Source organism: Mustela nivalis (genome assembly GCF_964662115.1).
Source record: "Mustela nivalis genome assembly, chromosome: 8".
NCBI classification, from domain to species: Eukaryota; Metazoa; Chordata; class Mammalia; order Carnivora; family Mustelidae; genus Mustela; species Mustela nivalis.
Genome location: NC_139027.1, coordinates 78,551,853 through 78,576,836, shown reverse-complemented (window position 1 = coordinate 78,576,836; position 24,984 = coordinate 78,551,853). Strand labels below are relative to the sequence as shown.

Below are 24,984 nucleotides of genomic sequence, written 5' to 3'. Positions count from 1 at the left end.
TCTGTACAAATATACAGGGAGGTCAAAAGCTATGAAAAGAAGCTGTGCAGGTAAGGGGCCAGCGGCTGAAGCCACAGCCGCGACAGCAGGACCTGGGTAGGGAGAATGGCCCCATCAGCAGTGAGGGAGGAAGGCAGGAGAGCCAAGGCCTGCAGGGCCACTGTCCTCATCTCAAGTGCACAGTCAAGTGCTTGAATTCAAACTTGTTTTCTTCCCTTTTTCCAGTGCTGCTTATGACTAAATCTTCACTCCATACAGACTCTTGGAGACTCCCTCAGGCCCCAGGAGGTCTGGTTAGCCCTGCCCCAAAGTCCTGCCCTTGGGCATGCGTCCAGTCCTACTCCAGTATCCCCTGCTTTCCATGACAACTTCTCCAGCCCTCTGCCTCCATGTCTGTGCCCCACCAACCCACTGCCCCTCTGGGCCAGGCTCTGGGCACGGCTCTCAACCCCAGCAGCAGTTGTGTCCACAAAGCTCCTTGGAGATACAGTGCTGGCCCCCAACCCAGGCTCTGTCACCAGCAGGAAAGTGCCACCCCTTTTTCCTTCTGGGAGATTGGAGTTTGGGGAACCTGTAGTCCCCAGGAAAGCTTCCACTACTCCCAACCACCCACTACCCTCTCAGAAGCCAACCAAGAGATAGGGAACAGAGCAAAGCCAAAATCTCTTAGTACATTGGTGTTTTGGTCATTGTAAATACACATTTTTCCCTTGCCTTTGCTCACATAGTTCCCTATCTGGAACAGTATCCCCCTTCCCCTTGGTCTATCCAGATCTTCTTTCATCCTTTGGCAGCTTACTCAGGCCCACCTCTTCCTTTTTTTTTTTTTTTTCCTTTTTTTTTCTTTCTTTTTTTAAGGCCTAGAAGCCTGAGTACCAGGGAACTCCTTTTGCTGCTGAACTCCTATAATGCCTCTGCCAAGTGGACCCTGTCAGCCCCTGTAGGCCTGACCTGCTTTGACTATGGGTTAACTTCCATGGCTGAATTTTTCAAGCACACTTGCTAGTCTCCCCAAATAGGCCACCTACTCCCTCCACCAGGGCCACAAAGTATGCACTCCCAGAATCTTGTGGCCCACGGTCTCCCCTTGCTGGGCAAAGATTCTGCTGTTCCCCATACTGGTTCAAACCACAGGCCCATTTTCTCACTGCTCGGGCTTGTCTTCACCATGGGTGAGGGCGAGACAGTGACGCCCACCCCCCACCTCCCATGACAGCAATGCCAAAAGCAGCAGAGTAACCCAAGTCCAGAAAAGGGCTTTGAACTTTTCTTTAGGAAGGAGTTAGATAAATACAGGCACGAGTCATTATCATTATTATCCTGCTCCACTGTAAATGTGGAGAAGGGCAGCTGAGCTCAGAAGGACACATTTCAGGGTGTGATGACAGGGAGTAGCTCCTAGTGGTTCCTGCTGGACCAATGGCAGCTCCCAACAGAGCTTCCACCAAGCTGGGGGAAAATTAAGGACCAAGTGAGTGCTTCAGATGCCAAATGTATACTACTTAAAGAGCTTCCCTTTACCCTGAAAGCATATCTGTCTTGCTTTTTGGTGTCAAAATGTATTCTCTTTTATGGAATGATGATAAAAGATGGTGGTTTTCTTGTTGTTGGGTTGGTTTTTCTGTTTTATTTTGTTTTCATTTTTATTTGTTTTTTTGTTTTATTTTAATGTCCTTACTGGGCAGAACTGGCCAAGTGTTGGCTGAGTGACTAACCTTTCCTGGGTCTCAGTTTCTTCCCTTGGAAAATGGGGATAACAGTAACTCCCACAGCAGGTTACGGAGAGGACCAATGAGATGGCACCGATGCCTGGTGCTATGGTGGGGGGAGGGAATGGCCAAAGTTACAGCAAAAGTTAGAACTGAGCTAGACAGGATCTTAGAGATCGCAGGCAGGAGGTTCCAAACTGCCCTGATGGGCCCACCCTGCTCACCTCTCCCCCCACCTCATCAGAACTACTGGGGATACTCAGCACTCCAGCTGGGGCTTCATCTGCTGCCAGCAGAGACCATCCCCCAGCCACACCCTGGCCTTCGGGGTAAGACAGAGAATCCCACAAACTACTTTTGATATTTGATTGTGCCTAATAAACAACAAGATTTTGGCTTTGGCCTGAATAACTGTGACTATCTGAGTGCTGCTGGTGCCTGTGTTATGTCTTTGATTAAGAAAGCATGGTAAAATCTGTTCTTTAGAAAGGTGATTGGGCATACAAATGGTTTTCCTGATAATATACATAAACGCTACCAGCCAACACAAAGAATGAAGTATTGCCATGGGGAGAGCTCCAAGTGAAAGTTCTGGTCAAAAATGGATCCTATGGCTCTAGTAAGAAAAGAAAGCCTGATGTGTGTATATGTGTGTTCATTAATGCACAGAGAAAGGTGTGTGGGGCACACACCAAATGGTGACCAGCGCTAAACTCCAGGGATGGGGTGGCCTTGAGGATGGCAAAGAAGAACTTTTATTTATTATTCAAACAGTTTGCTTATTTAATGACTTGTTAACAATAAGCCCAAGTTGTTTTACTGTAAAAACAATTTTTAGGGATCCCTGGTGGCTCAGTCGGTTAAACCGCTGCCTTCAGCTCAGGATATGATCCCAGGGTCCTGGGATCGAGTCCCACATCAGGCTCCTTGTTCAGCGGGGAGCCTGCTTTTCTCTCTGCCTCTGCTTTTGCTCGCTCTCTCTCTCACACAAATAAATAAATAAAATCTTAAAAAAAAAACAAAACCCAATTTTAAATAGTTAACAGAGTCTGGAAAAGGAACAAAATTAAAAGGGGTTTTGGAGGGAGGAAGCTTGGGATCCATTAATCCAGTCCAGCCCTTTTGATTGGCAGATGAGGAACTGGAGGGCCCAAGAGGTCAAGGGAGGTTCTCCAGGTCAAAGAGCTAGTTTATTAATGCAATACAAAACCTCCCACGCCTATAGTCATACCTGCTGAGGAGTCTGAAGGCAATATCCTTAAACTCCCCATACACTTCCACCACAGAAAAAGCCCCACACTTCTTGGCCTGGTATTTCAGTCCCCACTTCCTGGCCCCAAAGTACCTCCATAACCTAATTTCTCACTGTTCCTTTTGATCCCGCTGTTTGATGTACTTGAATGAAAATCTTATAAGAGGAAATCTTGTAAGAGGAATCTTATAAGAGGAAATGATATACTGCTTCCTTCTTGGAATGCCCTATCCTATCTCTATATGTCAGAACCCTCCCCCAACCTTCAAGGTACAGCCACTGTCCCCCCACCAACCATAAGAGTCCAATTCTAGTCCTACCATCACCCTAGGTTGACTCTCCACCTCACCCTAAGCAGTAGCCCCCTCGAACTTGCCCCTCACGTACACTACTGCTGTGGCATGTGTCACAGTCCATCAAGGATAATCTGCCAAGAGGACTTATTTTCCAGTAAACCTGCAACCTGCCTGAGAGCAGGCTCCACACTGGATTCATCTTTAGTACCCTCAGAGTACAATGCCTTGTGCCCTCAGTCACCATAAAAGCCTTTTTAAAAAAGATTTTATTTATTTAATTTTCAGAGAGACAGAAAGAGAGAGTATGAGCACAAGCAGGAGGAACAGCCCACAAAGGGAGAAGCGGACTCTCCACGGAGCAAGAAGCCAAATACAGGACTCGATCCCAGGACCTTGGGATGATGACCTGAACTGAAGGGAGATGCCTAAGTGACTGAGCCATCCGGGTGTCCCACCATAGATGTTTAAGTCAATTAATCTATTACTCTGGAACATCTCTTAAAAAATCATGTCCTGTCTGGTTCTCTAATGATGTACCCATACCTCTATTACAACTCAGGATACACTGTAATCCAGACCAGTCTCAGACTTTAATGTATACAAGAAATTGCCAGGACAGCTTGTTAACACAAGGATTCTGACCCAGATTTTGCATTCCCTGGATGATACCCATACCACAGGTATGCTTGAAGCAACAAAGGTCTAGAGAGAGTGGACGATACTTCCCTTGGTGCCTTTTATACAGTAGGTGCTCAATAAATGCACATAGATTTAAACAGGCTTGCCCTGTTACTGAGCTCTTCTGTCAGTAGCCAGACATGTTTGCCTGTTTCCAACTAAATCATGGGCTCACTGAGGTCTTATTTCCCTGGAACCCCCAAAGAACAAAAGGACCAGGCACATACTAGCTCAACCAAGCATTGTATAATAGAACTGTAACATAAACCACATGTATAATTTAAGTTTTCCTAGTAAAATCTTCTAATCACACTAAAAAAGGCAAAAATAGGGTGCCTGGGTGGCTTAGTCAAGTAACTGTCTTTGGCTCAGGTCATGAACCTGGGGCCCTGGGATCAAGCCCTGAGTCAGGCTCCCTGCTCAGTGGACAGCCTGCTTGTCCCCCTTGTGCTTGCTTGCTCTCTTATTCTCTCTCCCCACAAATAAATAAAATCTTTAAAAATATAGTTAAAAAGAAATATTTCTAAAAAATCAAAAGGCAAAACTAGGTGAAATTAATATTAATAGGATATATTATTTAATCTAGTCTATCCAAAATATTGCCATCTGAACACATAATCAGTATAAAGAATGAATCATCTTGAACACTCCTCATTTTGTGCTACATGGTCAGATTCCAGCGTGTGTTTTCCACTTACAGCACATCTCAGGTTGGACTGGCCCCATTGCAAGTGCTGGAGAAGCACACGCCGCAGGCAGCTGCTGCGCTGAACAGTGCGGAGCCAACCCTTTAGGGGGCCTTGCTGCTCAGATGACCAAATGAGCCAGGGACCCTGCACACCAACAGATGGGAGGCAAGACAGAGAGGAGAGGAGGGGGCTGCCCACTTACAGACAGCCTCCCGTGATTAAGGATACTACTCAGGTGGTTTCTGGCTTCATTCATCTTCGGCTCATTCTTCTCAGGCAAAGGGATGGAGTCTTTTATCTTGGCGTGGTTCTCCTTCAAACACTGCTCCAGGAGGGCCTCGGCCAGGAGCAACTTCCCAAGGTCATCTGAAAAACAGGGCAGGGATCCCCTGAACACGGCAGATCCCCTGACACTAGCCCATGTCCCTGTAGCCACCCGGCTATCCCACCCCAGCACAGAAGCAGCCCGAATCTGAGAAAAGAAATAAAGACCCAGTTTTCATAAAGTTAAACAGCCTTGAGAGTCAAAGCACAGCCATTCTATCATACTCACAGCACAAACTGCTGTGTTTATTTTCTGTAGTTTAGTGGCTGGGGAGGCAAAGTTCCCAATACCTAGGACAAATTCCCAGAATTTCAGAATTTAAAATGAGGGACAAAGTCACACCCATGCCCCATTGTGGGTAGCAAGTTCTTACTCCAAGAAGGAATCCCCCCCAAAAACAGCCCAAGAAGTAAAATATCGGAAGCAACTTATTGCATTTTCATGAGCTCCCAATTTCCGTATAACCAGAGTTGGTTTTCTGTATTTTTACAGTATTTTACCATAACCAGGGATAACCTAGCAATGAAAGCAAAGAGTTAAGGTGGGCAGCAGATGCACTGGTGGAGCAGGGCAAATCCATGAACATGTCCAGTCCTGGCACTCTCTGGAGTTCTCTCCATATGTCAGCCTATCTCCAAACCTCACTGCCTGGCAGGGGAATTTGTACTGTTTGGTTCTATCTGCCACCTCCCCACACAGCACTGAAACCTCCAGGCTTGTGACCACCACATGCCTGCTACCTACAGCAGCGTCGACCCGGGGAATGGGTGGGATCCCCAGGGCTCTGAGATCACATGTAGTTTCACGACCACCATTTGGTGGCTGTGCTCAGTGTGACTGGTTCGCTGCCCCTTCCCTGAAACCAGGGTGAGGACCAGGCCCACCACCCAACAGAAGTTCCCAGCATACTGGGAACTTCTGCCAAGGGAACTGGACCCTCTCCATGGCTGGGTGAGGAAGCCAAGAGGCTCGGGGAGTCACGGGCCAATCGAAAATGCCTCCAGGAAGGTCTGCTTGGTCCCCAGCCTTCCCAGAGCTCTTTTTACTTGCCAGGATGGCATTCTTAGACCCACCCGGGAATGCTACTCCTTACTCTCAGGACCCCTGCAGTTTGCTCACAGCTCAAACCCACGGACTCCAAATTGCAGGCCTCTGAAGAGTCTCTCCCCGGAGAGGAAATTCCCCGAGGAGAACAGCCTGAAAGCCCAGATCCCAGAGAATGGTCCCTGGAGATTTTCCCTCTGAGGATGCCACAGTCTATTAGTGATCCTTGGCTGTCCGTCCCGTGATTTCGAAAATTAACATTTGGAGGAACTGCCCAAAAAAGTTCTTGTCAAAGCTAACCTCTGTCCCTGGTGGTGCAGAAGTGGGTGGGACCTCTCGAAAGACCCTGATGATGTGTATCAAAACTACGTGCACCCCATCGACTCCACAGTCCCACTGCTACAGAGGGAGGTCTTGGCACGTGTGTATAATGACTGATAGAGAAAGTCACTCAGCGTTATTTATAATAGTGGAAAATTAGAGACAACTTTTATGTCCATCAACAGGAGGCTGATTAAATAAAGCACAGCACTTCCATAAAAAGGGACACCACACTGCCATGGAAAGGAATGAGAAGGTCTGTCTGCGCTGTTGGAGAATGAACTCCAAGACAAATCAGTAAGAAAGCAGAGGGCACACAGCAGATGCAAACGTGTGTTTATGTATAAACACGTGATGGTATACACACATATCCTGATGGCCTTCCTGGCTTACGGGGAAGGTGGCAGAGATGGAAAGAGGCTTTTCACTCTTTACTTTTTGGTCCCTTTGGAAGGTTGACCCATGGGACTACATTATCTAGGCAAAAATACAATCTGAGCGGCACCTGGGTGGCTCAGTGGATTAAAGCCTCTGCCTTCGGCTTGTGTCATGATCCCAGGGTCCTGGGATTGAGCCCCACATCAGGTCCTCTGCTCAGCGGGGAGCCTGCATCCCCCTCTTTCTGCCTGCCCCTCTGCCTCTCTGTGATCTCTCTCTCTCTCTGTCAAATAAATAAATAAAATCTTTAAAAAATAAAAAAATAAAAATAAATAAAATCTAAGTCAACTCAAGAATGAAAGCCAATCTTTTCCCTTTCCAAATCTCAGCTAGGAGGAGGGCTGGGCTGCTAAGCAGTGGGGGCCTGAGCAGCATTCCTGAGCTGTGGGCCACCGGGCCTGGGGCTCTCCTTCTCCAACCTGGTTTGCACCTGTTCAACCAGAGGAGAGTTAGGAACCCACTCCTTTTGAGGGAACTGAGTATCTCCCTCCATAGTCCTGCTGGGCTGGTTTCTCGCTCACCTGCAGCTCCCCACCAGGTTCTGCCTCCACCACCCAATGGCAGGAGCTGGCTCTGCTGTTCCTTTCAAGCCCAGAGAAACCAGCTTCCTCCCCAGCAACCCTGAATCTGGAAATACTCCCCAGGGCACACTCCTCTCCTCAAAAGAAGGGGCATATCCTCTGAACACATGCTGCTCCAAGTGTGGTGGGTGGACCGGGGTGATCTGTGTCTGTCACCCAGTTGATTATAATGTGACAAAATAATTTTAGAATCTGTTGACTTGAATAATAAAAAAATGAGAGGCAGCAGTTTGTGTATCTTATGAAAGTATCAGAGCCCAACAAATTGGGAATTAAAAAACAAAAAAGACATGAAAGTAAGCACTGCCCTGACCATAGAGTCCCTTTCACTGCAAAAGGGGGGAGGGCAGTGTTTGCTGAGGGCCTACTGGGTGCCGACTTTACTGTATAGTATCCTTTGATCTGCACGGCCCTAAAAGGTGGATATTACTACCATTTTATAGATGATAATAAAGATACGTAATATTGCTATGGTCCCAGCCCACAACCACATCATGCCACATTCGTTGGTATGATGCAGGCAGACAGGCTGTCTGCCCTGCAGCCCATGCAGACCAGAGCTCCTGGTGGTTTAGAAATAAAGAAGTCTAAGGGCTGTGAACAGTACGTTCAAAGGTAATAGTAGTTCCAAGTAATAGGACTTCCAAATAGGAATTCCAGTAGCAATTCCAAAGGCAGGGATAAGAATTGTTCTTACTGTCACATACCTGTAAGTTTCAGACTGTTCTGTAAACTCACACTTCCCGGCCTTCTCATGCCTCTTGTGCACCACTCCCTGCCCCGCCCCCACCCCTGCCCTTCACCCCCCACACAGAGTCTGTGTTTGGTTTAATAGACATTCAGCAGGTGTTGGGAACTGAACTGACTTTCTTTTCTTCTTTGCCCACATCACTTCCCTCTCTACTCTGCCATCCTTCCCCTTCCTCTGAGCATCCCACCATTCCCAACTGGCCAGTCTATGAGACTGAAGACTATTTTAGAATTAAAAGTTCTAGATTTCCAGTTGTTCAATAAGAATCCAGGAGGATTCTTCCTTCTCTGAAGGTAAAATATGGCTCTTTGTCATCTTGTCTGAAACCTACTCCTTATCCCGATTTGGGTAAAGTGTTGCAGCTTCTCCCCTTCCTGACAGTGAAACAGATTCTGGAAGCCTGAGTAGGGATTCGTGCGGCCCAGTCCAGCCACCTACCCTGGGCAGAGGCCCCGAGGAGGCCCCCACTGAGGCCCCTCAGGCTCCCCACCCACCTGGTTTTGAAGGCTTCTAGCAGCTACCTTCCCATCTGCTCTCAGGGTGCTAAGTTCCAGGGACCCACTTCATAGATACCTGCCCCTTCCCCAGAAACCACATTTGCAGGGTGGTGCCCCATCTCCCCAGCCTGCCGATCTGCAGTCAGAAACCTGGGTCCAGCCAGGTACGCCCTTCCCCACGAAGTCAAACGGGGACACAGTGGTCTCTGCAGCTGCTTACCACACAGGACCGCAGAGGGCTGGGAACTTGTAACCACAGCGAGAGGAGGAAGAGGCTAAAACTAGTGAGAGGCCACCTGCCTCAAACACACCCCCTCTAACGCCAACTGAAGAAACGCTCAGACCAATCTCCAGTTCAGGTTTAAAAAAAAAAAAAAGAGAGAAATGGGGGTGACTATAGATTAGGAGACTCTAGATGGATGGCTAGATAGATAGAGGGGCAGACAAGTGATAAAGTAAGTACACCTTAATTTTGCCGAATGTTTGAGATTTTCACACACACACAAAAATACTGTGGGAGAAAAGAGGCACCCAAACTACTAAGCAAATGCAATATGTAGGATCCCAATTGTAGCAAATGAACTGTAAAATTAAATCATTAGATTTTAACAGTGGGGGTGGGGGGTGATAATAGTATGGTGGTTTTGTTTTTTCAAAAGAGCTCTTATTTGGCCAAAAAAGAAAGGATTATACAATTGATTACATAAAAATAGAAGACTGCAAAAAGGAAAGAAATTTCAACCCACTATCTAAACCATCATCTTATCTCACACTAAATCATCTTGTCTATGACATTCTGACTTACTGAAATCCTCCTTTCTCTTTAGAATTCTTTAGTGTAACAGACCTCTGATCTTAATTAAGAAAAACCACTTTTGGGGCGCCTGGGTGGCTCAGACGGTTAAGTGTCTGCCTTCAGCCCAGGTCATGATCCCAGGGTCCTGGGATCGAGTCCCGCATGGGGCTCCCCACTCAGCAGGGCGCCTGCTTCTCCCTCTCCCTCTATTGCTCCCCCTGCTTGTGCTCTTTCACTCTCTCTCTCAAATAAATAAGTAAAATCTTAAAAAAAACAAAAACCAATTTTTTTTTTAGGATCTTACACTGGTTCCCAAGGGTCACCCCTTCTTTAGGTATGTGCTTACACTCCTGTAAATAAATCTCTTTGCAACTGAAAGGCTTCTTATTAATAAGTACCTACTACAGTATTCAGTGTGGGGAAAAAAATAGGTTGGGGTGTAGCTCAAACAAGATCATTCTTGAGCTCATAATCACTGACGCTGGTTAATGGATACACGGGATTCATTGTTCTGCTTTTCTGAGGTTTTGGAAATTTTTCATAATATTCATTTCTTTTTCTTTAACTGCCTGGATGGGTTCTTTGTTTTTACATGAACCAACTCCATCACAGCCAGCCACACTCTGGGGTTCCCCTGCTCCATCCTGACCAAATCTAAGCCGGATGTGTTTGAGAGCAAAGGTGCAAACAGTGGCACTTCCCCGCTGGGCAGGTGGTGGGAGCAGCCTCCCCAGAGAAGAGGGGGCAGGGGCCCCTCAGCCTGAGCATCTCCTGACTCTTCACTCCCACCAGACCCCACAGAGGACACTCCCCAGGGAGTCCTCCCCTCTGGCCCTCTGAACTGAAATACATGGCCTGGGAGTGGTTTTTAGCTTCTGTAGGAAACCCTGCAGATACAAGCTGGGCTCAGGGCCTCCGTTTGCAAAATGGGGTTCAACTGGGGTTTAGCTCCCCCCTCAATATGTTCCCTCTCCTCTCCTCAAATATGTAACTGTTGAAGCTTCTGGTCCCTGGTCTAAGCTCTGGTCACTGACTCTAAGAGGCCATGTAGTACAATAAGAATCTCCCTTCTGGTTTAAAGGGGTCAGTGCTACACCGCTCCAAAAAAACAGGCCCTCAGCTCCTCGGTGATCAAGGAACCATGAGGAGAGAATCAAAATAGCAGACAATCCAAAAAGTGCTCTATGCATAGGTTTAGGTGTCATTTATTTTTCTTCCTTGTGTGTGTATGTGTCTGTGTGTGCTGAGATAGTGTATCTAGATTTAACAGTGGGAGAAAAATCATTTGCAGAACCAAACTCAAAAGTTGGCAGGAGAGACTCCACTGCTCCCCTGAATCTCCCTCCTGGTGCCAGGCAGTCCCCACAGTGAAGCCAAGCCAGGTGCCTCATGCCCCGCCCCCACGTTCACTAGTAGTAAACCTGGTGGCAGGAACTGAGACTTGCATACAGGCTCTGCCACATACACATTACATGACCTCTTGGGGCCTTGGTGTCCCGATATCTAAAATGGAGACAATACGTCCTGCTCTCCCTACAAGGTTGTTTACAAGAATTTAAAAAAAAGGGGGGGGGGATCATTTTATAACCATACAACACCATTTATAAACTGTATCATATAAGTGTTTCCCAATATTGCTTCATAGAATATGGTGAAGGCAAGTTTGAGGAATGTGCTATTTATACTCTAACCTTGGCTTGTACATCATAGGCAAGTGAACATATTAAAGGCTCTGAAGGAGTGCCTGGGTGGCTCAGTTTGGGTTGTGATCACAGGGACCTGGGATTAAGCCCCACATTGGGCTCCCTGCTTTGTGGGGAGTCTGCTTCTCCCTTTCCCTCTGCCCCTTCTTCCACTTATGCTCTCTGTCTCTCACTCATTCTCTCTCAAATAAGTAACTAAAATCTTGTTAAAATAAATAAATAAATAAATAAATAAAGGGGCACCCGGGTGGCTCAATTGTTAAGCATCTGCCTTAGGCTCAGGTCATGATCCCAGAGTCCTAGGATGGAGCCCCACATCAGGTTCCCTGCTCCACCTGAAGCCTGCTTCTCCCTCTCCCCCTTCCCCTTATTGTATTCCCTCTCTCACTGTCTGTCTCTCTCTCTCTGTCAAATAGATAAATCAATCTTTTCAAAAACAAATAAATAAATAAAAATAAAAGCTCTGAAAAGTCCTGCAGTTAAAAAATAAATCTGTTTAACACTCTTGAATCTATTAGGTCCAGTTTCTTTACTTTTTGGCCTCCCTAAGTTCTTTCTTCTTGGAATACCAATTAACTATGTAATTTCCTTGAGACTTCTAGAAAGCAGTTTAGGAGATACAGACCCATATGAACTTGAAGAGGTCAAGTTCCTGTGTTGGCCCAGCCTGTTTCTCTGTGCAGCCAACCTTACTCAGATTCCCTTAACTCACCCAGACCCCAGTGCTCTTTGTATAGGTCCATTTCCTTTCCACACTCAGAAGCCCACACCACTACCTCGCTCCTCATTGGCATGCTCAGCTTGATCTCAAAGCCCCAAACTGACTGACTGTCTCTGTCACTAGCCCCCTCAGCATCTTTCTATCCTTCTCCTCATTGGGCAAACACACTTTGCCCTTCCCAACCCCAGGCTGAGGCCAGCACACATTCTCCTGCTTCCCAAAAATTCCTTTTCCTCTGAGCTCCGCCATCTACCACACATTGCCCTCTGGTGACCTCGCTGCCTCCCCATCCCTTTTGGCAACTCCTCTCACTGGGATTTTGTGCTACACATCATTAAGAGGTTACAGTGCCAGTGGGTTAAAAGGATATACTCAGAAGCCTGGACTCGAATCCTGCTTCTACCACTTATTGACTAGATGATCAAGTTATTTAATTTCTCAGAGCCTCTGTCTCCATTATCTGTAAGTAAGGCAAACAAGAGTGCCTTCTTCATGGGTTTGTTGGGAAGAATTAATGAGTTGACTGAAATGCTTAGTAGGACAGTGCCTGGCACACAGTGAGTGCTGGGTAAGTGTTAGCTATGACTCCTACTATTATTATTATTCCACAGGCTGGGCAGTCTTTAAACCTCTTCATATCTGCATTCATTGACTCCCTGCCTCCTTCCACAAGGCTCTAAAGTGGTGGTGCACGAAGAGAGCAGGCGGAGGGCGCTCCAGTCTGAGCTGTGGGCACCAGGAACAGGAGTTGAGGCTGGAGACTGGGGCGGGGTATTACCCCTGACTGCCACATCGGGGTGCTTTCCCGCCCCAGTGTAAGAGCCCAGCCCAGCCAAACCAGCCCTACTGCCAAAGTCACTGAGTGCTAGGGCTAGATGGGTCCCGAGCCCGACCGCAGATGAGGAAACTGAGGCTTAGCCGGCCTCTTCCCCACTTCACCACCCCACCCTGGCACTCTCGCCAACGCAGCCCTGTCTGCTGTGGACAGAGCACTGTTGTCAACTGGACTCGGAGGTTGGGGCAGGAGGTGGTGAGGCCAAGAAGAGAGACGGATAGCCTTCACCTGAAGGAGTTTAGGGACCGGGTGCGGGGTGGAGGGACGGCGTTAGGAGTCCAGCCCTTGCTCTGAGCTGATCCGCGCAGATACCACCATTTCACAGCAGGCGGAGCTGCCCACAGGATCGCAAAGAGCAGGGAGCGAGCGCCGTTTCTCTCTCTCCCCCAAAGCGCCCAAACCTGCATGCGATTTTTCTCCTGGGGCATAAGAACCTTTCTTGTTACTCTTGTTGCTCCTAAAACCAGCACTACAGGAAGGGTAATACCGAAGGCGGCCGTCGCGGCAGGGGAGCAGTCGGGCCCGCTTCCTGGAGGAGGCGGCGCACTTTGCGCGCGGGGCGCTCGGGAGCCAGCCCCCTCCCTCACTCACCGGTGTCCAGCGAGGTGAACGCGGCGCTCGGGCTGGTTCGCCGGTTGCCTCCGCCGCCGGGCACAACGAGCGTCTGCAGCTGCCGGACCAGTTCGGGCATGCGGTCCCAGTGGCCCTCGGCGCGGCAGCGCTCCAGCTCGCTCTCCACCTTCAGGTGGGAGCCGTGCGCGCCCTTCGCAGCCATCTTCGCGCGAGCGCTGTCATGGGAGGCGCGGCCGAGAAGTGGAGACCCGGCCGGGGGCGGCGTCCAGGCTGGGGCGCACACGCGGGCGGGGACGGCGGGGGCGCGGGAGGCGGCCGGGGCCCAGGCGGCAGCGGGGGCCCTGGCGGCTGCCGGCGGACAGTGGCAGCAGCAGCAGCACCCAGCGCACCGCCCGGTACCTCCGGGCTGGGGCTCCGGCTGCGCGGCCCAGACGCGTCCAGGAGCAGCCTCCGCCTCTGCTGCAGCAGCTCTTGGCGCTGCTGCCGCCGCCGCTGCTGCAGCTGCTGCCACAGCCCCCGCCCCGGGCCCGGGCGCCGCCAGCTGCGGACCCGCCCCTGGCCGCTGCTCCACCTCCGCGGGGGCGTGGCCCGGCCTCGGCGAGCCGGGCGCGCCGGCGGCCAGCGCGGCCACAGCAGCCAGGCGCGCGACGAGCGCTCGCGACCGCCCCGCCGCCACCGCCAGGCCCCCGCCGCCGCCGACTCCGCGCTCACTTTAATACTGCGCGGGGCCCCGGCACCCAGGGGCGCCTCGCTCCCCGCCCCCTCCCCATCCCATCGGGGCCCTTGGCCTGGGGACCCCCCGCCCCGGCTTTGTGTGGTGGCCTCGTCACCGGCGCTGCCCCCGGCACGTCACAAATCCGGGGAGAGGCCGGCCGGCCCGTCGCCCCGGCCTGCGAGAGTGTGCCTCCCCGGGAGCCGGCCTTGCTGGGACGCGCGGCCCTGCGCGCCACCTCCGCCCCCCTCCGGGTTCCCGGGGATGCTCGCGCTGGAGACGCGGAGCGCAATAGGCCGTTCGGAGTTCATCGACTCTCTGGGTGTCTACACTGAGTGACTTTTCATTTTCTTTTTTAACAGCGGAGTTCCTCTTTCCAACCTGATTACCTCGCACGACCTGGTTCGCCTGTCCTCTGCGGACTCCCGTTACCCTGGAGTTCTTAAAGGCGTTAAGCTGTTTTCCAGCTTGGTATTTCTTTCTTAATTCTGCTGTCTGAAGACTGTAATCAAAACTCGCGGCAGGGCTTAGCCTGGCGCCCGTGGGGTACTAAGAAGTTCGAAGGATTACAGGGTGGCCTGAAGGAGAAGGGACTGGTTAGGAGGGGCCCGCGTTTGGGGCTGCTTGCCGTACAGTGTGAGGATTGAGGCCATGATGCAGGAAATCACAGCGACACCAAAAAGCTCCCCGTATGTAAGTGACAGACATGTTGCATAGTGCAGACCGAAGACTCCAAAGTCAAAGTCAGGGCAAGCTTTTAAGTATAGTACAGACTCCTAAGAGTTAGGAGTCCACCTTCCGGCTCAAGGTGGAGAGCTTCGCCACTGTCTGACGCATGATCCTGGGAGTAGGCTTGACCATTTTGGTGTCAGGAGACTCCAGTATTTCGCGCATCAGGACCTCTCTAACTGTGGTAAGGTTTCTGTCCAGCAGAGCCCAGGGTCCTGGCGATTTAGTCATCCCCTCGGCTCTTTGCTATCTGGGATTACCTGTTGAAGGCCAATCTTCTGCTCCCCCACCCCAAAGCCCTGTTGGTTGGACACCCTCCAATCCAGGTTCCAAAGGCAGCTCCATTCCTTGCTGGGGCACAGCGTTTTCTGACTTAGCTGCTGCTCTGAGCACCTGCAGTCTGTTCTGAACTCCCAGGGGCCCGGAAATAGACAAAGGAAAACAGGGACAGCCCTGGCAGTTGGAATTTAAGGCCGGTTTACTCCATTTACACAAACACCGTGCCCATTTCTGTCACCTCCTCTAACTGGCATCTGGTTAGCCTTTGGCTGCCCTTTCTTGTCACCAGAACCAGCTTTCCGTTGGAGAGACTGTGCATGTCCTTTGGATGAGGGTACCCTGAGAATACCCTGCCTCAGGTCTGTCGTGCCCCAGAGTCAGCCCTGGGGCAGGCAGGGGACAGCAGAGTTGAGGAGGGGAAGGCAGCCCTGATAGAAATAAGCAAACCTCCCCTCCTCCACTTTTTCTCCCTCTTCCTTTGCCAACCCTGCTCCCAGGTGGCAGGACTCTGGGAAACTAACTGAAGAATTGCCGCTTTTTCCTTTGACTCATGCACCAAGATTTGTGTGAGTATAGGGCATGGGAGAGAGGAACACAATATCGTGGTTAGATCTTCCAATGAGCTGGTCCTCAACAGTGCAGTCACATTCCTGGTCCCTTTGTAGTTCTTTTCCAGCAGAGATAAGCCCCCAGCCTGCTAGTGACCAGCATTTTTCAGGGGCATAGAGCCCGTAGGAATGAGAGCAAAGAGCAGCCATGATTGTATTAGTAATATTAGCCAAACTACAAGGCATGTGGAAAGTGTGGTGCTAGTTTTTATTTTTTAATAATCTGAAATCTCTCGGATGAGAGTTTGGGACAAATTCTGATAAAGATTGTCATGCTTTGTGGGCTGCAAAATGTCTATCAAAATAACTTGCTGATCAGGAGAAGCTGGATTGATTGCTTAACAGAGTGACTGATAGTCTTAGCACAGCTAAGACTGCCTGACAGTCTTAGCACCTCAGAGAAAGTCTTGGAGTTCACAGGAGGTAAATCGACCTACCAAGAAAGGTGTAACTAATTTTAGGAAGCAATGAAGATGGTAGTGAATGAAGGACCAGCCAAGCTGACAAAAGACTCTACCAGTTCAGTTGTTACCCCTCAACAAGGTGGAGAGGCTCTTGCCACTGGATCACAAGAGAAGCGGGTCTCGATTCTAACGAGGTTAAGGGCTTGGAGAGATCTCTCTCGATTCTAACGAGGTTAAGGGCTTGGAGAGATCTCTCTCGATTCTAACAAGGTTAAGGGCTTGGAGAGATCTCTCTCGTGTGCTTACAGGTTGAAGGTTTATGACATTTAGGCCCAGAATGGGAGGGTACTGAAGAGCTAATCTGAATTCAGAAAATGTCTGTTTATGTTCGGGTTCCCAAGGAAAAGGTTTGGTTAGCAAGGACGTGGGTAGGTCATATTAATGGCGTGCCCGTTTAGAGAATTTAGGATTGTTCTGCCTGCAGTGGCGTGGCCCAAGGAGCCTCATAATTGTCTTAGTTATTGGCCAGACACACATTGCACAGCCCATTGTCTGGAGTAAGGGATTTTCCTCCATGGGATGTCTTGTCTTGTAAACTGAGTAAACTGAGGCATAGTGGTCTCCCAGGTACTATTGTTGATTTTCCCTAGTGAAGACAAGTATTAACTTTTGATTTAAAGAGACACCAAAGCGGGGCACCTGGCTGGCTTGGTGGGTGGAGTGTGAGACTCTTGATCTTGGGGTTGTGAATTCAAGCCTCATGTTGAGCGTAGAGATTACTTAAAAATAAAATGTTTTTGTTTTTGTTTTTTAAATAAATGTTTAAAAAGATTAAGAGATGGGATGCCTGGGTGGCTCAGTGGGTTAAGCCTCTTTGGCTCAGGGTCTTGGGGTTGAGCCCCACATCTGGCTTTCTGCTCGGCAGGAAGCCTGCTTTCCCCTCTCCCTCTGCCTACCTCTCTGCCTACTTGTGATCTCTCTCTCTCTCTCTCTCTCTGTCAAATAAATAAATTAAATTAAAAAATAAGGAGACACCAGAGAAAGTACGACACAGATCTACAACTATAAAACACATGATCTCTGTAGCCATTGAAGACAGAATATTATTTGAGTTTGATCCTAGCCCTGGGGTCCTAAATGAATCTATATTCCTGTCCACTGGGTTTTTCAACTGAGAGGATAGGAGTGTCACCAAGACCGGAACAAGGTGTGAGACTCATTTCTCTCTATGGCTCTTGGTTATTAGTTTTATCCCTTCTTTTCTCACCTTGTTTTAGAGGCTATTATGTAAGTTTGGGTAGAGATTAACCTTGATGGGTTTAGCTCCAGTAGAATATCATAATTTTTACTGATAAAAGAGGTTTAATCTGCTTGATTTACACACAGAAGTACTGATAAATCATTAACTGAATGAGCCAGGATCTTATTATGAATAGGGCTCTCCTCTGGGACCAGACCAGAAGGAAGAGACCATCAGGGAAAATACTTAATATGGCAGTTCCATTCACACAGTAAATCCCTTGCTATTAAGTTAATGAGTATGGTGTTCCTTGGTTAAAGGTTTGAGGGTGATGGTTTGAGGGGGGGCTGGGGAAGGTATGGTGAGGATAAATGTGTGACTGGAGTAGTTTGAAGACTTCAAGGAAAAGGTTGCATAGTAGTGGTCAGGCTTAAGATTGGTATTTTTGTGTCCATATCAGTAAAACATCTGTAAGGTTGTCCTTTAATTTTCAGAGAAATGTTTCCTTGTGAGTTTAAGAGTAGAGAAACTGAACACCTTCACTGATGTCTCCATTGTTCATTTCTTAGTTTTAGAACTCTTTCAAAATATTCAGGGTTTGGGAGGTCTGGCCATGGAGCAGACCCATTCTAGTTTTTGCTTGCATGTTAACGCTCCTCTATTTCTGGTTCAAGTGCATTCACAAAAGGATAAGAGAGCAACCAGGATCACGTCTGCTCCAGGATCAACTCCTGCGTGCTGTCTATAGGTATTAACCTATCCCTGAGGTCTCCATCACATGTCCCCTTTTTTGGCTTGAACAACTGAATCAGAGCACAGTCTATTTTTCCAGGAAAGAAAGAGGATAGCCTCCAAAAAAGCCTGACAACTCTATAGCTTTTCTAAACCCCTTCGGTTCCCTGTGCACTTGAAGGCCTTTTTAGTCACCACTGGGGGTCTTCCCATTCTGATTTTTTCATTGAACTTCTTCCATCTAAGGGTCATACATAGGAGTTACCCAGGATATATGTGGCTGCTCTGGGCTATATGTTCCTCAAATGATTCTAAATTCCTCTGCAATGTTTCGCTCTTGTCTAGGCCCTGCAGAGTCTCTGGCAATGGCTTTCAGCTGAGAATGAAATCAGAGCTTAGAATCCATCATAAGAGGTTTTCTCTATTCCACTGGAGGTTTACTTTAAAGAGGTAAGTGAGCTTTGGGGTACCTGGCTGGCCAGGAAGGAGGGGGAGTGGGTTAGAGGAAGAGTTAGAGGGGTAGCAAGAGATGGAAGGGCACAGCATGGGGGAAGAGGATAGTAGGCTTGATTTGGGGTTTGGGGGGAAAATAAAAGATTTTACTTGTTCATATTTTTCTTTTGCTTTGGCCAAGCAATCTGTTAACGAAGTAATTTTGCAATCCAGTTTCTTTTAGATGCTTCCTTATGCTGATAAAAAATAATGAAGACCGTTGGGTGCTTGGAATTACATTGCCTTTACATTCTAAGGCACCTCCCGAGTAAATAACTTTGTTTATATTGAAACTTCCTCGTGGTGGCCACTGTAATTCTAAATTATCCTAGGTGAAATGATGCTATTTGGAAAGACAAGTGCACAAATTTGGATGTAGCATAAATACATGTAAGAAGCTAAAGTCTGGCCCGAGGAAGGCATGGGCTGAGTTTTCTACTGAGACAGAGCCATGAGAACCTGGCAATGGTCAGTCAAGACTTGCTTGTTGTTCCTGTGGCTCAGGGCCCCCAACCTCACACTAAACCTTCTCCAACTGGGGCTCCGATGAATTTATACTTCCTAGCAGATAGAATATGTGGAGAGTTCTTTGCTGAACCTCAAAAGAAGTCTGAGGAAAGTTCTCATAAGTGGCCCAAGACAAAATTTGTCCCCAGGCCACGTTAGGGACATACTTATTGGGATCCATATCTGTTCTTGCCCCTGTCACCCTGCCTCTTACAGAGGCATAATAAAAAATGAGCAGGATGGAAATAGACAAGGAGTCATGTTGTTAGTAATAAGGCAGAGGTCGACTAAGAAGAAAAGATTTTCCAATATGCTCAAATGATTGAAGGATTCCTGAAAGGGTTTCCCTGTTACTGGAGACAAGTAGACCCTGTATTTGGGGAGCTCGGGCCCAAGACAAGACTTACATTTCTCGCTGGCATGGTCTATAAAAGACTCATGAGGGGCCTGAGGGTCTGAGAGGAGCACCCTTTCTGAGTCAGGGTCTTGACTACAATGGCAGGGAGGCCTCACTGGGGCTCGTAGTCGAAGGCTGCTTCCTGAAAACAGTGACAAAACAACTTTGTGAGAGTGCAAAGCTGAGTTTGTTTTGATCACAGGAAGGGAAAACATGACTATGGCTAGTCATAGTAGCATCTATATTGGGACAGCCACATCTGGATATTTATGAAGCGTTGGGTCTATTTTAAGTCCCAATGAGGGGCTTGATTGGGACTCGGCAAGAATCACAATACAATAGCTGGGTATTGGGATTGGTTAGATATAGTCTATTGAAAAGTTGCCAACTTCTTCAAAAAGGTTGCTTCTTGGGGTGCCTGGGGGGGTCCCCCTGGTTAAGCATCTGCCTTTGACTCAGGTCATGATCCCAGGGTCCTCCTGCTCAGCGTGGAGCCTGCTTCTCCCTCTCCCTCTGCTTCTTCCCCCTGCTTGCTCTCTCCCCTACTCTATCTCAAATAAATAAATAAAATCTTGAAAAAGAAAAGAAAAGTTAGGTTACTTCTTGAGGGGCACCTGACTGGCTCAGTTGGTAGAATGTGCAACTCTTGATCTTGGGGTTATGAGTTCAAGCCCCACATTGGGTGTCGAGATTACTTTAAAAAAAGAAAAAAAGGTTACTTCTTGAAATTTCTGCAAAAAACAATAGCTGTTTACAACTTTTCTCACCCCAAGCGTTTCCTACACTCAAAAACTCATGTCAATGTCAACAGCAGGCTGAGTGCAGGTGGTTTGGATTCTTCTTGTGTACTGATGTAAAGAAGTATTCTGTGTGATTGTTCCCACATTCCCTCACTTCATCAGATCGCTCTAATTTATACTCGTTGTGATAGTGCTGGGTGTAATTAGACCATCCCGAGGTGGAGACATCCCCTCCCTACTCCTACTCCCCTCTTCTCTCAGACTCTTGTATTTGCTATTCGGGGGCCCCCATAGCCTTGTGTTCCCAACAGAAACCCTGAAAACCCTAAATTTGAATATAATGAAAACTTTTCTGCATAGCTATCAGTGCTTTCATGGACTCAGATCATCTGGATGTGGGATACAGAGCCTGCCCTGTCTTCCGTAGTCCCATGACCCACAGTCCTTCCACTTGGAAATCGGCTTTCACTTATGATGGTGGTTGTTGGCTCATGGCATTTCTGGCCCATGCTGTCTCACATCTTAACGATTAGTACTGTAGACTGGCCAGCCGAACCAGCCCTTCTAGGATGTTGCCATGAAAGCTCTGCTGGCTGTAGGGTCAGTCTTTCCCTTTGACAGCTGCCAGAAAAGTGCAGGTAACCATTAGGAGAAGGGAAAGGCCCTTATAAAGGCGAGCTTCAGGGGTGTCTTGGTGTCTTAGTCGGTTAAGTGGCTGCTTTCAGCTCAGGTCATGATCCCGGGGTCCTGGGATCGAGTCCCATATCGGGCTCCCTGCTCAGCAAAGAGACTGCTTCTCCCTCTCCCTCTGCCTGCCGCTCTGCCTACTTGTGCTCTCTATCTGTCAAATAAATAAATGAAATTTTTAAAAAATTAAAATTAAAAAAATATAAAGGCGAGCTTCAAAACCATGCATTCTTTATGCTTGGCATAGTGGGTACTCAGTGATTATTTATGACATTAATTTTAGAATCCTAGAATATTAAGAAGTTTTCTCAGGCCTGGGAGAGGAGAGCCCTGGGATGTCTCCTAGCCCCTCCCCTCCTCCATTGCATGATTGCAATACTAGCACCTTTTCCGTGCACTGACTTCCCTCCCACCCCCTGAGTCCTTTCTGTTCCCTGCAGTCCCAGATGACTCCTGTTTCTCCTCAGTGCCTTCTGTGTCTTTTTGCAGGACTGCCACAATGGGTACCCACCCCAGAGTGGGGCCCCATACTTTCTCCTAGCCTTTGCCCATGCTGGTTCTCTGCCTGGATACTGCTATCTTGGAGGTGAGGAGTCAGCCCAACCCAGGAGCCCTCAGAGCCTTTCAGCTCATGTTAGCTGGTCTAATTTTAAGTTCCACCACTCCGAAAACCAACCTGAGTGTATGCCCTTCAACGATTGTAGCAGTTCTAGGCCTTAAAATGTTGCTTTGCTCTATCTCCTATTCAAATCCTTCTTTCTTTTTTTAAGTTTTGTTTGTTTGTTTGTTTGTTTAGTAATCTTTATGCCCAACCCTGGGCCCAAACTCACAACCCTGAGATCAGGAGTCATATGTTCCACGGACTAAGGCAGCCAGGCGCCCCCTTACTTTCTTTTCTACCTTTTTAAAAACATTTTTGTTGCGAAAAATAACACAGTTGAAGGAAAGTAGATAAAACATAATTATTATGAAGCACTTCCATTAACTATCCATCTGGAAAAAAGTACGGTTTTACCAGCCTCCCAGAGGGCCCCCAGTATATCCCTTCCCAAATACAACCCTGTTCTTTCTAAATGTAACTGCTGGCTTTTTATGGTAATTACTCCATTGCTTTCTTTGATAGTTACTTTTGTTCTTTTATGGTAATTACTTTCATTGCTTATTCCCAACTTCCCTCTTCTCTCCCATCATCCCTCCCTCTTTCTTTCTTTCCCTCTCTTTTTTTTTTTTTTAAGATTTTATTTATTTATTTATTTGATGTAAATAAATGTCCTCCAAGAGAGGGAGGACAAGCAGGGGCAGATAGAGAGGGAGAAGACTTCCCGCTGAGCAGGAAGCCGGATGCTGGGTTACATCTCAGGACTCTGGGACCTTGACCTGAGCCTAAGGCCGATGCTTAAGGACTGAACCACCCAGGTGCCCCGTCTCTCCTTCTTACTGAAGTATAACGACATACAGTGTTATAAAACTTTTGGTGTACAATGTGTTGATTTTACTCCAACGTCTGATAAAGGATATCTGATTTAGAAAAATCCTTTTAATCCTAGTTGGTTAAAAGTTTTATTTTTTTTAAATGATGATTGGAGTTGAATTTTATTAATTATTTTTCTATACATCCTTGTATTTCTAGAACAAGATCAACTTAGTTGTATCTGTTTCCTGTTGCTTCTGTAACAAATTCCCAAATACATAGTATCTTAAAATACCACACTTGAACTATCTTACCATTCTTGAGGTCAGAAGTCCAAAGTGGGTCTTGAGGGCTAAATCGAGGTATTGGCAGAGCTGTGGTTTTCCTAGAGCTCTAGGGTGGTCCCTTTCTCCATCTTCAGAGCAAATCACTCCAATCTCTGCTTCCGTGGACACAACTCTCCAACTCTGACCCTCCTACTTTCCTCTTATGAGCACTCTTATGGAAATTAAGAAAAGCTTCTTTCTTGGGCTCTATCCAGGATAATCTGCCCATGTCTGAGGCCTTAATTCAGTCACATTTTCCAAGTCCCTTTTGCCACGTATGATGACATTTTCACAGGTTTTGAGGATTCGGATGTAAATGTCTTTGGGAGCCATCATACTGTCCGCCACATTGGTTATAACATATTTTCCTTTTTATATGTTGCTTGATACAATATTTTACTTAGAATTTTTGTATCTGTGTTCGAGAGTGAGATTTGGCTAAATTTCTCTTCTGAAACTACCTTCACTGGCTTTTGGTATCATAGTTAAGCTATCCATATAAATGAATTGGCATGTATACTATTTATTTGCTATCCTCCAAAGTGTTTGTATACAGTAAGCATTATTTTCCCCTTAGCTATTCAGTTTTTAAAGTACTGATTCAACCTATTTAAAAATTATAGTACTTAAAGTTTCTGTTTCTTCCTAGATCAATTTTATGTAAGTTGTATTTTTCTAGAACTATATTCATTCCATCTAACTTCTCATATTTTAAACAAAAATTATTCATAAAATCCTCTTATTATCTTTTTAGTGCTTATAGAATGTATAGTGATATCTGCTTTTTTCATTCCTGGCACTGGTTATTTGTACATTCTCTCTCTTTAGTTTTTTTCTCTTTTTAATTTTCTTGATAATTTCCAAGGATTTATCAATTTTATTGGTCTCTTCAAAGACCCAGCCTTTGGTTTTATTGATCTTTTCTATGGCATATTCTTTTCCATTTCTTTAATGCTGTTATCCTTTTTATTTCATTTATTTTACTGTATTTGGGTTTCTTTGGTACTTTTTCTTCGTTAAGATTTATTTATTAGAGACAGAGCGAGCGAGCACACACAGAGGGAAGGAGCAGAGGGAGAGGGGAGAAAGCTAAGCAGACTCCATGCAGAGTGCAGAGCCTGATGTAGGGCTTAATCCTACAACCCTGAGATCACAACCTGAGCTGAAACCAAGAGTCAAATCTTAACTGATTGTGCCACACAGGTGCCCCTTCCTTTGGACTTCTATAAGAGTCAGAACAGGTTAGGTTATGTTGCAATAACAATCCAGAAAAAAAACAAAAAACAAAAAACAAAAAACCTCGGGCATTTCTACAACATAGTTTATTTCTCAGTCACTCTAACTGTTCTGTTCGGGTTGGCTAGCTTCTTCTCCATACTATCTGTACCTTGGGACTTGAGCTGGCAGAACAGCCACTGTCCAGAACACTGACGGTCATCATGGCAGAGGGAAAAGAGACAGTGTGGTGAACTAGATGTTAAATCTTAAAACTTTTGTCTAGATGTGACACATCACAGTCCTGTATGAATTCCATTGACTAGAACAAGAAATAGAGCTAAGCCTGATGTTGATGCCCAGAGTTGGGTTAGTGAATCTTTGTGAATAGTAATATAGTATCCCATGACTTCTTTTTTCTAACTTTTTGAGATTGAATCCTAGCTCATGCATTTTAGATCTTTCTTACCTTGCAATATATATACATTTAAGGCTGTAAATCTCCCTTTGTCACCTATATCCCATAAGAATTGATACATTAAAAACTTTGTTAACATTTGGTTCAAAATATTTTCTAATTTCCTTTGTAATACTTTATTTGACCTGTGCTATTTAGAAGCATTTCTTAATTTCCAAATAAATGTGGAGTTTTCTAAGTTAGTTTTTTTTCTCATTGTAATTTCATTGAATCAGAGAATATATTTTATGTAATTTTAAGTCTTAGACTTCTTTTTGACCTCAGTTTTGACCATAGGATCTTGGGAAGAAGACCTCAAGCCTCAGATGACACCTCAGCCCTACCAAAACCTTGATTTCAGCCTTGTGAGACTCTGAGCAGTGAGCCTACTTGGTCCTTACATGGACTTTTGATTTACACAACAGAAAAATAAATGCGTATTGTTTTAAGCTGCTAAGTTTGTAGTAATTTATTACATAGGAACAGAAAATTAAAACAATGTTTCATGCGAATGGACATATCACTCTTTTTTCTTTCTTTCTTTCTTTCTTTCTTTCTTTCTTTTTTTTTTTTTTTTTTTTTTTTGTCCAAAGATGTCTTCTCATGTTTGTATGTGAAGATTTTAGCGGGATGTAGAATTTTAGACTAGCGGTTTACTTTTAGCCTTTAAGATACTGTACTGCTTTCTGGTTTCCACTGTTGCTGTTGAGAAGTCACTTGTCTGTCTAGCTGTTACTCCTTTGAAAACAATCTTTTTCCTCCTCTGCCTGTCTTTAATCTTGTTTCTTTTTCTTTTGTTTTCTGCAGATTTATTTTAATGTGTCAAGAGTAGATTTCCT

At 46.7% G+C, this 24,984-nt stretch overlaps 1 protein-coding gene and 1 long non-coding RNA gene across 13 annotated transcripts in view; one reads left to right on the top strand and one right to left on the bottom strand.

Moving 5' to 3' along the window:
* The window catches only part of TTC7A (tetratricopeptide repeat domain 7A), a 116,133-nt gene extending 102,385 nt beyond the window's left edge, over positions 1 to 13,748 (bottom strand). The window contains 2 exon segments of the mRNA XM_082747007.1: positions 4,827 to 4,990; positions 13,228 to 13,748. Coding sequence (XP_082603133.1) covers positions 4,827 to 4,990; positions 13,228 to 13,411 — 348 coding nt within the window. The 5' untranslated portion in view covers positions 13,412 to 13,748.
* A 90-nt stretch (positions 13,749 to 13,838) lies between these two features.
* LOC309872627 lies at positions 13,839 to 24,594 on the top strand. Of its 12 annotated transcripts, none has more exons than XR_014316017.1 (6): positions 13,857 to 14,392; positions 15,427 to 15,495; positions 17,856 to 17,929; positions 18,259 to 18,363; positions 21,226 to 21,322; positions 24,431 to 24,594. It is a non-coding gene; the product is annotated as an uncharacterized lncRNA (long non-coding RNA). The 12 variants fall into 12 exon arrangements; XR_014316023.1 differs by having other exon boundaries at positions 13,857 to 14,614; XR_014316026.1 differs by having other exon boundaries at positions 13,857 to 14,834.
* Positions 24,595 to 24,984: the final 390 nt, after the last annotated feature.